General features: G+C 46.9%; 2 protein-coding genes across 2 annotated transcripts; both read right to left on the bottom strand.

Moving 5' to 3' along the window:
- Positions 1 to 887: 887 nt before the first annotated feature.
- LOC141022619 (uncharacterized) lies at positions 888 to 2,702 on the bottom strand. The gene is made up of 5 exons (XM_073498888.1): positions 2,253 to 2,702; positions 2,015 to 2,164; positions 1,691 to 1,939; positions 1,629 to 1,642; positions 888 to 1,326 (listed from the first exon to the last, which is right to left on the bottom strand). The coding sequence occupies exons 1-5, from the start codon at positions 2,700 to 2,702 to the stop codon at positions 888 to 890; spliced, it is 1,302 nt and encodes a 433-aa protein (XP_073354989.1).
- A 227-nt stretch (positions 2,703 to 2,929) lies between these two features.
- On the bottom strand, positions 2,930 to 7,940 carry LOC120964609 (uncharacterized). The gene is made up of 3 exons (XM_073498887.1): positions 7,800 to 7,940; positions 5,371 to 6,606; positions 2,930 to 4,638 (listed from the first exon to the last, which is right to left on the bottom strand). The coding sequence occupies exons 1-2, from the start codon at positions 7,938 to 7,940 to the stop codon at positions 5,686 to 5,688; spliced, it is 1,062 nt and encodes a 353-aa protein (XP_073354988.1). The 3' UTR covers positions 2,930 to 4,638; positions 5,371 to 5,685.
- Positions 7,941 to 14,142: the final 6,202 nt, after the last annotated feature.

Genomic DNA, 14,142 nt, shown 5'->3' with positions numbered 1-14,142 from the left:
CCCTAGTGACAAGCATTAAGCATAGCAAAGTCATAGCAACATCAATCTCAGAACATAGTGGATACTAGGGATCAAACCCTAACAAACTAACTCGATTACATGATAAATCTCATCCAACCCATCACCGTCCAGCAAGCCTACGATGGAATTACTCACGCACGGCGGTGAGCATCATGAAATTGGTGATGGAGGATGGTTGATGATGACGATGGCGACGGATTCCCCTCTCCGGAGCCTCGAACGGACTCCAGATCAGCCCTCCCGAGAGAGTTTAGGGCTTGGCGGCGGCTCCGTATCGTAAAACGCGATGAATCTTTCTCTCTGACTTTTTCTCCCCGAACACGAATATATGGAGTTGGAGTTGAGGTCGGTGGAGCTCCAGGGGGCCTACGAGGTAGGGGGCCCCCCCAGGGGGGCAGGCGCGCCCCCACCCTCGTGGAAAGGGTGTGGGCCCCCTAGCCTTGATTCTTTCGCCAGTATTTTTATTATTTCCAAAAATAATCTCCGTGAAGTTTCAGGTCATTCCGAGAACTTTTGTTTCTGCACATAAATAACACCATGGCAATTCTGCTGAAAACAGCGTCAGTCCGGGTTAGTTCCATTCAAATCATGCAAGTTAGAGTCCAAAACAAGGGCAAAAGTGTTTGGAAAAGTAGATACGACGGAGACGTATCACTTGGCAGCCAGTTGCGGTGCCAGATCTCTGTTGTTCTCCCATTCCCAATTCTCCTAATGATTCCTAGTCTCAGCATGTCTCTCCCATCCAACAATGCACGCCATATTTGTGATGGTCTCCCTCCAAGCTCGGCTTCAGGCAGTGTTGTACCCGGGAAGTAAGCCGCTTTCAAAATTCTTGCACTCAGGAAACTAGGGTCATTCAATACCCTCTAGGCCTGTCCAAGCAAAGCCAGATTAAATATCTCCATATCACGAAAACCCAGTCCACCCAAATGTTTTGGCCTGGTCATGACATCCCAAGCCACCCAACTTGGTTTCCTCTTGCCCGCCTTGCTGCCCCACCAAAACTGTCGGATGATGGACATAATATTTTCGCACAGCCCCCTTGGCAACCTGAAGCAAGCCATCGAGAATACCAGCAAAGCCTGGGCCACTGCCTTAATCAAGACTTCCTTGCCAGCTGCCGATAAGAGTTTCTCCATCCATCCTTTCACCTTTTCCCACACCCTGTCTCTGAGATATCTGAAGGTGCCCATCTTTGATTGTCCCACATCTGTTGGCATCCCTAGGTACCTCTCATTCAGAGTCTCATTTTGGACATTGATAATGTTTTTCATATTGTGTCTCAATGCCTGTGGGCAGCCCTTGCTGAAAAATATAGAAGATTTATCATGATTTACTCGTTGTCTTGAAGCATTGCAATAAGTGTCCAACAGGTTTGATACTTGTACTGCCCCCTCCACACTTGACTTGAAAAGCAACAGGCTATCATCCGCGAACAGGAGTGGTTCACTGCCGGAGCTATGGGCGCCACCTTGATCCCATCGAGTGCAGACGACTGAGAACTGTTTTTTAAGAGGCACGAAAGGCCCTCTGCTGCAATCAAGAAGAGGTAGGGGGAGATCGGATCTCCCTGTCAAATACCCCATGATGGTTTGAACTTCTCTAACTTCTCACCATTGAACTGTACCGAGAAAGAAACAAAGCTGATCATACTCATAACAATATTTACCCAATGTTGGCTGAAACCAAGTTTGATCATGATAGCCTGAAGATAAGACCACTCAAGCCTGTCGTATGCCTTCATCGTATCCAGCTTCAGCGCACAAAAGCTGTTTGATTTTGCCCTGCTCCTCTTCATAAAATGTAGACACTCGTAAGCACATATGATATTATCTGTTATCAGTCTACCAGGGACAAAAGCTGATTGCTCCTCTGATATTATGTCCGGGAGAATGCTCTTCAACCTGTTTGCAATCACCTTCGATGAAATTTTGTATATAACATTACATAAGCTAATGGGGCGGAACTGGGTTAAGAGGGTCGGATTCATCACCTTTGGGATTACAACAAGGACCGTGTCATTCACACTTTCTGCACTTTCCTCTCCTCGGACAATTATGAGAACAACATTGGTGACCTCGTCTCTGCACAAGTCCCAGTGCCGCTGATAAAAATGTGCAGGGAACCCATCAGGGCCCGGGGACTTTGTAGGAAACATCTGAAAAAAGTGCAGCCTTCACTTCCTCCTTAGTATATGGTGCTAGAAGTGAATCATTCATTTGTTGGGTTACCTTGTCCGGAACATGCTGGAGGACCCGGTCCATGTCGCTGACTCCTTCTGAAGTGTATAGATTCTTGTAAAAATCTGCCACCATGACTCTCAGTTCTGCCGGATCATCAATAATGGCTCCCGGGGAATTGGCCAAGGCCTTAATCATATTCTTCTTCCTCCTCATGCTCTCTCTCAGATGGAAAAATCTTGTGTTCCTATCACCCGCTGATAACCACTCTATCCTCGAGCGCTGCCTCCACATTAATTCCTCCCGATGGTACCATTCCACTAATTTCTCGTTGACCTTAAGCTCTGCAAGTGTCGGGCCAACCCTGGTTGGTTCACTCCGAAGGCGCTCGAGCTCCGCTGTGAGTGCTTTAATCTCTTTCTGGACCAGCCCAAAAGTCTCCTTATTCCATCTACCCAAGTTACCTGAGATTGCATGCAATTTGTCCCGGAGGCCTTCCATCGTCACTGCCGGTTGTTCCTGACCCCAATTCTATGTGATCGTGTCCCGCCAAGTTTCATGGGACTCCCACATGACCTCATAATGGAAAGGTGGCTTCGCTGGAGGGCGGACTTGTTCGTCATGGAGTGACAAAAGGATCAGACAATGGTCCGAAGTGGCTGTTGTCAGATGCTTGAGGTGCGCCTCCGGAAACAGGCTGCTCCACTCTGCAGATGCAAGAGCACGGTTGTAACACCCACGATGCGGCTATATCTCCCACGTGTCGAGGCACGACTTAGAGGCATAACCGCATTGTGGTTTAGTCGCAAGAAGGGTCATCTTCACACAATCCCATGTAATGAACAAGAATGGGATAGAGAGTTGGCTTACAATCGCCACTTCACACAATACATGGATAAAAACATACATCATTCAGAGATACACACATAGGTCCGACTACGGAACCAAAATAAAAGAAGACAACCCAACTGCTAGATCCCTGATCGTCCCAACTGGGCTCCACTACTGATCAACAGGAACCGAAAACAACACAACGGACAAGATCTTCATCGAGCTCCCACTTGAGCTCAGTTGCGTCACCTGCACTGGTCTCATCGGCACCTGCAACTGTTTTGGAAGTATCTGTGAGTCACGAGGACTCAGCAATCTCACACCCGCGAGATCAAGACTATTTAAGCTTAAGGGTAGGAAAGGGGTAAAGTGGTGAGGTTGCAGCAGCGACTAAGCAAGTATGGTGGCTAACTTACGCAAACAAGAGCGAGAAGAGAAGCAAAGGAACGAACGTGAACTAGCAATGATCAAGAAGTGATCCTGAACTCCTACTTAGGTCAAACATAACCCAGAAACCGTGTTCACTTCTCGGACTCCGCCGAGAAGAGACCATCACGACTACACACGCGGTTGATGCGTTTTAATTAGGGTCAAGTGTCAAGTTCTCTACAACCGGATATTAACAAATTCCCATCTGCCACATAACCGCGGGCACGGCTCTCGAAAGTTTATACCCTGCAGGGGTGTCCCAACTTAGCCCATTATAAGCTCTCACGATCAACGAAGGATAAACCTTCTCCCGGGAAGACCCGATCAGTCTCGGAATCCCGATTTACAAGACATTTCGACAATGGTAAAACAAGACCAGCAAAGCCGCCCGATGTGCCGACAAATCCCGATAGGAGCTGCACATATCTCGTTCTCAGGGCAACACCGGATGAGACATCCTACGAGTAAAACCAGACCTCAAGTTTCCCCGAGGTGGCCCCGCAGTCTACTCATTTCGGACCAACACTCGAAGGAGCACTGGCCCGGGGGGTTAAAAATAAGATGACCCTTGAGTCTATAGAACCCAAGGGAAAAGGGGATAGGTGGTAGCAAATGGTAAAACCAAGGTTGGGCCTTGCTGGAGGAGTTTTATTCAAAGCGAACTGTCAAGGGGGTCCCATAAATCACCCAACCACGTAAGGAACGCAAAATCAAGGAACATAACACCGGTATGACGGAAGCTAGGGGCGGCAAGAGTGGAACAAAACACCAGGCATAAGGCCGAGCCTTCCACCCTTTACCAAGTATATAGATGCATTAATTAAATAAGAGATATTGTGATATCCCAACATAAATATAATCCAACATGGAGCAATCTTCATCTGCAACTAGCAACGCTATAAGAGGGGCTGAGCAAAAGCGGTAACATAGCCAAACAACGGTTTGCTAGGACGGGTGAAAAGGTTAGAGGCTGACATGGCAGTATGTGAGGCATGATATAGCAAGTGGTAGGTAGCGCAACATGGCAATAGAACGAGCAACTAGCAGAGCAAAGATAGAAGTGATTTCGAGGGGTGGTCATCTTGCCTGAGATCCCGCGAGGAAGAAGAACAAGTCCATGAAGAAGACAAACGGATGTAGTCGAACGAATCCTCACAACTTCGGAACGAAACCGAAGCTAACGAGAGAAGCAACCCGGAAAGAAACAAACAACATAGTAAACCAACCACCACAGAAACATGGCATGAAGCACAATCAAGTATGATGCATGTCCGGTTTAATGAGGCATGGCCTGGCAATATGCAACAAACAACACTACAAATTAAGTGGAGCTCAATATGCAACGAGTTGCATATTGACGAAACGCCACATTTAATTATTTAGTTCTCTCTCGTTTATGCACCCAACAATATTAAATGTTGTTAAACATGGCAAAAGGTGAAGCATAACAAAACTAACTATTTAAGCAAGTTAAATGAGGCCGAAAATAATCAACAACAATTCCGGAAAAATCCTCATATGCATATTTTAATTTGGTACTGTTCTGCCCTTAACACAATTTTAATGTTGTTAAATAGCAAAATGAAGTGCACCATGTTAAACTAGGCATTTTTCTACCCCATTTACATATATAATTTATTAGAATCCGAGTTACGGTTATTTAGTTATGAATTAAATCATTTTGCATGTTATTTGAGCAAATTTAATCAAACAACAATTTAAACAATTTTAACATGGGTGAAAGTGGCATATTATGAAACTAGACAAAAATCCAAGCATGTTTCATATATAGTTTATTCAAATCTGATGCATGATTAATTAGTTATTATATGCAAGAACATGAGGGGTTTTCTGTAAAACAGACGTTTCTGGGATAATTGCTAAAATCGCAGATCTGAAAAAAACCTACACGGGCCGAAACTGGCTGCACTGTTGGGCCAACAGAGAGGAGCTGTGGGGAGCTCACCCATGGGCCACGGCCCGTTGGTGAAGCGGCTGGGCTGCGGCTGAGGCGCGCTGGAGCTGGGCTGGATGGAGGCAGCAGCGCTGGGCTAGGCCTTGGAGAGGCTCGCAGCCCACGCTCGGAGTGGACCTGGCGGTCGACTGGACCGGGTCAACGAAGACGAGCGGGAGCAGGGTGCCCTCGCTGGTCCGTCTGACGCGGCTCGATGCAGGGGCAGCGGCGCATGAACGGGCGAAGCAGGGGTCGCGGGCACGGGGGCGGCTACCGACGAGCAGGCGACGGCGGATCCGGCCATGGGGCGCCGGACTTGGCCGGAGAAGGGGCGGAGGCGCGCCGGGTTGGGGCGGCAGTGGCTCTGCTCGTTGCAGGGGAAGCAGAAGGCAGCGGCAGGGAGTTGGCGGCGGCGAACGAGCGCGAAGCAGAGGAGGCAGGCACGGCGCGATGGGACGGGAGCGGGGGAGCTCTCCGGCGAGGCCGCAGCTTGGGGAGGCGGAGAGGAAGGTCGGCGAGAGGCGCATGCGCCAGTTGCAACGACGACGCAGATGAGGCAGGGGAGGTCGACGCGGTCGTGCGTGGCTGCTGGAGTTCCTCGAGCAGAGAAGAAAACGGCGCTGGCTGGGTTGTCGGGGACCTCGTCGGCGGCACGACTAGGAGGGGAACGAAGCAGGGGTCCGACGAATCCGGGCGACTTGCAACAAGGGCGGCAGAGGAGGAGCAGCGGGGACCCGAGCCGATCCGGCCGGAGCCTGCCGGCGTCGACGCGGACGAGCGCGAGACAGAGGAGGCGGGGATGGCGCTGCGGAGCTCGGGGCCTGGGATGCTGGCGAGGTCTCGGGCGCGAGGGAGAGGAGCTCGGCTGAAGGAGAGGTCGGGCGGGGCAGCGCGTGGAGGAGGGCACGGGCATGGCTGAAGGAGAGGTCGGGCTTGGGCGGCGGCGAGGCCAGTCTCTGGCGAAGCAGAGGCGCGGAGACGAGGAGGACAACCTCGAGCGTGAGGGAGCTTGTGGGTGGCTGGTGGAGTGGATGGATGATCGAGGAGGGCTTGCTGTGGTTGGGCGGCGACGCAGAACGAGGGAGGTGGTCGGAGCGATCTGGTTGGGTGGAATGGATCCCGATGGGGATTTGGTAGAGTAGCGGCGCGGCTGGGAGGATGGGACAGGTCCCTAGATTTTAGGGTTGTCCACTATTTATACTGCAATGAGATTAGGGTAGGGGCTACCTCGTCCCTCCGATCGCAATCGGACGATCGAGAATAAATAGGTAGGGAGTCCAAATAACAAAACGGAGATGTTTTGTAGATGTTAGGGGATGATCCGGACCCAACGGTAACAACAAACCGGGTCGGGTACGGAACAACTTTCGGACGCGCGGGAGGGGATCACGGGCTGAGGAGAGAGGTTAGATGGTTTGACAAGAGGGAACCGAAAACACGGTTGGTCTCAGAACGGTCAATGAAAGCAAGGGGAACGCGGCAACTACGAGCGAAAGCAAGTTTTTAAAAACAAAGACGGCAACGAGTGCCGATGCAATGCGAATGATGCGATAAAGAATGCAACAAACAAACGAAACACATGACAACAACGAAAAACATGGAAGCCGTCTGGAGCGTCGGTCTCGGGGCGTTACAACGGTCCAATCTTACTCTGGTGTAGCTGCCCCCCGTAACTTTTTTCTCAAAGGTCCAGAAGTTGCCTATGTATCCCAAGTCCATCAACATGCAAATATCAGCAGCATCCCAAAAGCCTTGGATCTAGGCGTTACTTCTCTCTCCTATCCCTTCCTGTTCTTCCGGACGTAGGACTTCGTTGAAATCACCAATGCAAACCCAAGGGAGATTGCTCACATTTGCTATCCCTTTCATTGTGTCCCATGTCTGGTTTCTTAAGTTGGTGTGTGCTTCGCCATAGAAACAGGAAGCCCTCCACGGAGCAGACCCGGGGTCAGCTATAGAGCAATCAATATGATACACAGAACACCCCAAAATCTCAATCTTTATTAGATTATTCTAGAAAATACCCAGGCCACCGCTATGGCCCTGACTACTAACAGCAAAAGCATTATCAAAACCAAGAGTGCCAGCTAAACTCTCTACCCTTACTCTATCCAATTGAGTTTCAACAATACACAAGAGGGCATGGGCAAATTTCCTCGCTAAATCGCGAAGCTCTCGAACCGTCGCAGCTTTGCCCGCACCACGATAGTTCCAACTTAGTATACTCATTGCGCCCGGCGGTACTCCTCGAGGGAGTTCGCCGATGTTGCTTCGGTTGTCTTGCCGCCCTTCTTGGTGAAATTCTTGTCCTAACTATTCTTCTGTCCATTATCAGATGTTTTTGGCCGCTTTGGATCTTGCTTTGGTGGAGGGCTTTGCGGGACAGGCGCCGGTGGGAGAGCCAACAGCGCGCTCTCGTTTGAGCCCGACGATTTGGTCGTCCGTGCACCCAGCGTAGCAGCGGCTGGTTCAGAGGCTTGAGGGCGCTTCCTGTTGTTTCCAGCATCCATCATCTGCTCATCCATGTCCTCCCTTGTATGGTCCTGTTGCCTTCTGTTACCATTCGGGGCATCTTTATTTTTGTTTCTAGATGCTCCCGGACCTGGTCCTGCTCCTCTGAACCACTCTGCCTTCAAGTTTTTGAAAACAAGGGCTGACGGAGGATGCACTCCATCACCATGTTCCTTATACATATGACCTAGCCTCCCACAGACGGCACACCAGTTGGGGAGACGTTCGTATCTGACACAAAAAATCATCCTTTTCTCTCCCACCGTAAGAGAGACAGCGTTCCTCGGTGGTTTGTTGACATCAATCTTCACCCAGACCCTGTAAAAGTTGCCTTCGAGGTCGTGCAAAGCCGGTTCAGCATAGACCAGCTCCCCAATCTTAGCTGCCAGAGACGGAATCTGAGATACATAGCCATCTGGGAAGTCGTGGATCTGCGCCCAAATTTCCAGCAGGTCCAACTTGATTGACGACGGCTTGGTGAATCCGTCATATGGTGCAAGAATCACCACATAACCACGAAAGGCCCAGGGTGTTGGGGAACGTAGTAATTCAAAAAAAATCCTACGATCATGCAAGATCTATCTAGGAGATGCATAGCAACGAGAGAGGAGAGTGTGTCTACGTACCCTCGTAGACCGAAAGCGAAAGCGTTTAGTTAACGCGGTTGATGTAGTCGAACGTCTTCACGATCCAACCAATCCAAGTACCGAACGTACGGCACCTCTGTGTTCAGCACACGTTCGGCTCGGTGATGTCCCTCGGGCTCTTGATCCAGTAGAGGGTCGAGGGAGAGTTCTGTCAGCACGACGGCGTGGCGACGGTGTTGGTGATGTGATCCTCACAGGGCTTCGCCTAAGCACTATGGTACGTCTCCAACGTATCTATAATTTTTGATTGTTCCATGCTGTTTTATTATCAATCTTGGATGTTTTATAATCATTTTATAGTCATTTTTTGGTACTAACCTATTGACATAGTGCCAAGTGCGAGTTGCTGTTTTTTCCATGTTTTTACATCGCAGGAAATCAATATCAGACGAATTCCAAAGGCCACGAAACTCCATGATGATTTTTATGGGCCAGAAGGAAGGCAATGGGCCCTGGTTGCACCTGGGGGGTGCCCCGAGGGGGGTACAACCCAACAGGGCGCGCCAGGAGGCCCAGGTGCGCCCTGGTGGGTTGTGCCCACCTCGGGTGCCCCCGGACCGCCTCTTTGCTCTATAAATGCCCAAAAAATACCAGAACCCTAGAACGATCGACTAAATATACATCCAGGCGCCGCAGAGTCCAGAACCACCAGATCCAATCTAGACACCATCTCGGATGGGGTTCACCACCTCCATTGGCGCCTCTCCGATGATCCAATCTAGACACCATCTCGGATGGGGTTCACCACCTTGGGCCGCACCCCTCCCCTTCCTATTCGGACTCCCCTTGGGGAGGGGGTGCGCGCCTCCCCCTTGTGGGTTGTCCCCTCTTCTCTCCCATGGCCCATGAGGCCCCTGATTTCCCCTGGGGGGTTCCGGTAACCCCTCGGTACTCCGATAAAATACCCGAATCACTCGGAACCATTCCGATGTCCGAATACAACCTTCCAATATATGAATCTTTACCTCTCAACCATTTCGAGACTCCTCGTCATGTCCGTTATCTCATACGGGACTCCAAACAAACTTCGGTCACCAAAGCACATAACTCATAATACAAATCGTCATCGAACATTAAGCGTGCAGACCCTACGGGTTCGAGAACTATGTAGACGTGACTGCTACCTCTTGAGCATGCGTTGGTTTTCCCTTGAAGAGGAAAGGGTGATGTAGCAAATTAGTGTAAGTATTTCCCTCAGTTTTTGAGAACCAAGGTATCAATCCAGTAGGAGACTACACGCAAGTCGCCTAGTACCTGCACAAACAATCAAGAACCTTGCAACCAACGCGATAAAGGGGTTGTCAATACCTTCACGGCCACTTGCAAAAGTGAGATTTGATAAAGATAATAAGATAAATATTTTTGGTATTTTTGTTGTATAAATTGCAAAATAAAGATTGTAAAATAAACGACGACAGAAATAGCTAGTTGACGGGAAAATAATATGATGTAAAGTAGACCCGGGGGCCGTTTCACTAGTGGCTTCTCTCAAGATAGCATATATTACGGTGGGTGAACAAATTACTGTCGAGCAATTGATAGAAAAGCGCATAGTTATGAGAATATCTAGGAATGATCATGAACATAGGCATCACGTCCGTGTCAAGTAGATCGAAACGATTCTGCATCTACTACTATTACTCCACACATCGACCGCTATCCAGCATGCATCTAGAGTATTAAGTTCATAAGAACGGAGTAACGCATTAGGCAAGATGACATGATGTAGAGGGATAAACTCAAGCAATATGATATAAACCCCATCTTTTTATCCTCGATGGCAACAACACAATACAATATGTGTCGTTTCCCTTTCTGTCACTAGGATCGAGCACCGCAAGATTTAACCCAAAGCTAAGCACTTCTCCCATTGCAAGAAAGATCAAGTAGGCCAAACTAAACCGATAATTCGAAGAGACTTGCAAAGATATTAAATCATGCATAAAAGAATTCAGAGAAGAATCAAATATTGTTCATAGATAATCTGGATCATAAACCCACAATTCATCGGATCTCGGCAAACACACCGCAAAAAGAATTACATCGAATAGATCTCCAAGAAGATCGAGGAGAACTTTGTATTGAGATCCAAAGAGAGAGAAGAAGCCATCTAGCTAATAACTATGGAACCGAAGGTCTATGGTAAACTACTCACACATCATCGGAGAGGCTATGGTGTTAATGTAGAAGCCCTCCATGATCGAATCCCCCTCCGGCAGATCGCCGGAAAAGGCCCCAAGATGGGATCTCACGGGTACAAAAGGTTGCGGCGGTGGAAAAGTGGTTTCGCGGCTCCCCTGGATGTTTTCAGGGTATAAGAGTATATATAGGCGAAGGAAGTAGGTCGGTGGAGCTATGAGGGGCCCACGAGGGTGGGGGCACGCCCACCCCCCTAGGGCGCGCCCTCCTGCCTCGTGGCTTCCTCGTTGCTTCCTTGACGTCCACTCCAAGTCTCCTGGATTGCATTTGTTCCAAAAACGATCCTCACGAAAGTTTCATTCCATTTGGATTCCGTTTGATATTCTTTTTCTGCGAAACACTGAAATAGGCAAAAAAAACAGCAATTTGCACTGGGGCGGTTAATAGGTTAGTCCCAAAAATAATATAAAAGAGCATATTAAAGCCCATTAAACATCCAAAACAGACAATATAATAGCATGGAAATGCCCTAATAGGTAGGTATGGTGGCTGTTTTGAGGAAGATATAAGGAGGTTTATGTGTGATAGAGCGTATCATATCACGGGGTTTGGATGCACCGGCGAAGTTTGCACCAACTCTCAAGGTGAGAAAGGGTAATGCACGGTACCGAAGAGGCTAGCAATGATGGAAGGGTGAGAGTGCGTATAATCCATGGACTCAACATTAGTCATAAAGAACTCACATACTTATTGCAAAAATCTACAAGTCATCAAAACCAAGCACTACGCGCATGCTCCTAGGGGGATAGATTGGTAGGAAAAGACCATCGCTCGTCCCCGACCGCCACTCATAAGGAGGACAATCAAAGAAACACCTCATGCTTCTAATTTGTCACACAACGTTTACCATACGTGCATGCTACAGGACTTGCAAACTCCAACACAAGTATTTCTCAAATTCACAATTACTCAACTAGCATGACTCTAATATTACCATCTTCATATCTCAAAACAATCATCAAGTATCAAACTTCTCATAGTATTCAATGCACTCTATATGGAAGTTTTTATTATACCCATCTTGGATGCCTATCATGTTAGGACTAATTTTATAGCCAAAGCAAATTACCATGTTGTTCTAAAAGACTCTCAAAATAATATAACTGAAGTATGAGAGATCAATAATTTCTATAAAATAAAACCACCACCGTGCTCTAAAAAGGTATAAGTGAAGCACTAGAGCAAAATTATCTAGCTCAAAAGATATAAGTGAAGCACATAGAGTATTCTAATAAATTCCGAGTCATGTGTGTCTCTCCCAAAAGGTATGTACAGAAAGGATGATTGTGGTAAACTAAAAAGCAAAGACTCAAATCATACAAGAAGCTCCAAGCAAAACACATATCATGTGGTGAATAAAAATATAGCCTCAAGTAAAATTACCAATAGATGAAGACGAAAGAGGGGATGCCTTCCGGGGCATCCCCAAGCTTAGGCTTTTGGTTGTCCTTGGATTTTACCTTGGGGTGCCTTGGGCATCCCCAAGCTTAGGCTCTTGCCACTCCTTATTCCGAAATCCATCAAATCTTTACCCAAAAACTTGAAAACTTCACAACACAAAACTCAACAGAAAATCTCATGAGCTCCGTTAGTATAAGAAAACAAACCACAACTTTAAGGTACTATAATGAACTCATTCTTTATTTATATTGGTGTTAAACCTACTGTATTCCAACTTCTCTATGGTTCATACCCCCCGATACTAGCCATAGATTCATCAAAATAAGCAAACAACACACGAAAAACAGAATCTGTCAAAAACAGAACAGTCTGTAGCAATCTGATTTGTTCTAATACTTATGGAACTCCAAACATTCTGAAAAACTAGGACAACCTGGATAATTTGTATATTGATCTACTTCAAAAATAATTGGTAATTTATCACGTTCTGGTGAATTTTAACAATTATATTCGTGAGTGCAAAGTTTCTGTCTTTTTCAGCAAGATCAAACAACTATCACCCAAGAAGATCCTATTGGTTCTACTTGGCACAAACACTAATTAAAATATAAAACCAAATCTAAACAGAAGCTAGATGAAATATTTATTACTAAGCAGAAACAAAAAGCAAGGAACAAAAATAAAATTGGGTTGCCTCCCAACAAGCGCTATCGTTTAAGGCATAAAAACAAGAATAGATCTAGGTATTGTCATCTTTCGTTTTTATCTTTTTAGCGGAGTCATGTTCGAATCCGGGAGGTTCTTTGCGTTTCCCTCCATATTCGGAAATCTTTAGATCTAAAGAATCCAACCACTTATTGCAAAGGGTGATCAACATGTTCATGCGGTGGAGGTTTCCGCTAACACTTTTGAAAGGTTCAAGAGATTTTTGTAATATTTTCGTTACTTCGCAAATTTTCTCAAAAACTTGTGTCTCTTCCTAAGTATGATGTGATCCCTTTTTTGGGGGGAGTGCTCCTACTATTCCCTCTATAGTTTCATACGCAACACTGGGATGAATTTCGATAAATTTTCCTTTGGCAGCGAAATCCAGGAGTTGTCTATGGGACATATTTAACCCAACATAAAAATTGCGAAGCAAAATTCTAAAATTTACCTCAAGGGTGCAACTATGATAAGATTCCATCATCCATACCAAGCTTATTTTAAGTTTTCTCCTTGTCTTTGTTTGAAGTGAAGAACTTCAAACTCGGGAGACATAGGAAGAGATAAAGGACTCGCCATGAGGGTGAAACAAACGATCTAACACACGGACACAAAGGAAGCAAGCGGAAAGAAACGGACAAAAAAGGGGCAAATTAAACGGCAAGGGTGAAGTGGGGGAGAGGAAAACGAGAGGAAAATAATGTAATGCAAGGGAGAAGAGTTTGTGATGGGTACTTGGTATGTCTTGACTTGTGCGTAGATCTCCCCGGCAACGGCGCCACAAATCCTTCTTGCTACCTCTTGAGCATGCGTTGGTTTTTCCTTGAAGAGGAAAGGGTGATGCAGCAAAGTAGCGTAAGTATTTCCCTCAGTTTTTGAGAACCAAGGTATCAATCCAGTAGGAGACTACATGCAAGTCGCCTAGTACCTGCACAAACAATCAAGAACCTTGCAACCAACGCGATAAAGGGGTTGTCAATCCCTTCATGGCCACTTGCAAAAGTGAGATCTGATAAAGATAATAAGATAAATATTTTTGGTATTTTTGTTGTATAGATTGGAAAATAAAGATTGTAAAATCAACGGTGATAGAAATAGCTAGTTGACGGGAAAATAATATGATGTAAAGTAGACCCGGGGGCCATAGGTTTCACTACTGGCTTCTCTTAAGATAGCATATATTACGGTGGGTGAACAAATTACTGTCGAGCAATTGATAGAAAAGTGCATAGTTATGAGAATATCTAGGCATGATCATGAACAT

This window comes from Aegilops tauschii, chromosome 5 (assembly GCF_002575655.3).
Source record: "Aegilops tauschii subsp. strangulata cultivar AL8/78 chromosome 5, Aet v6.0, whole genome shotgun sequence".
Classification (NCBI taxonomy): Eukaryota; Viridiplantae; Streptophyta; class Magnoliopsida; order Poales; family Poaceae; genus Aegilops; species Aegilops tauschii.
The sequence above is the reverse complement of the archived record's forward strand: the minus strand, read 5'-3'. Positions and strand labels throughout refer to the sequence as shown.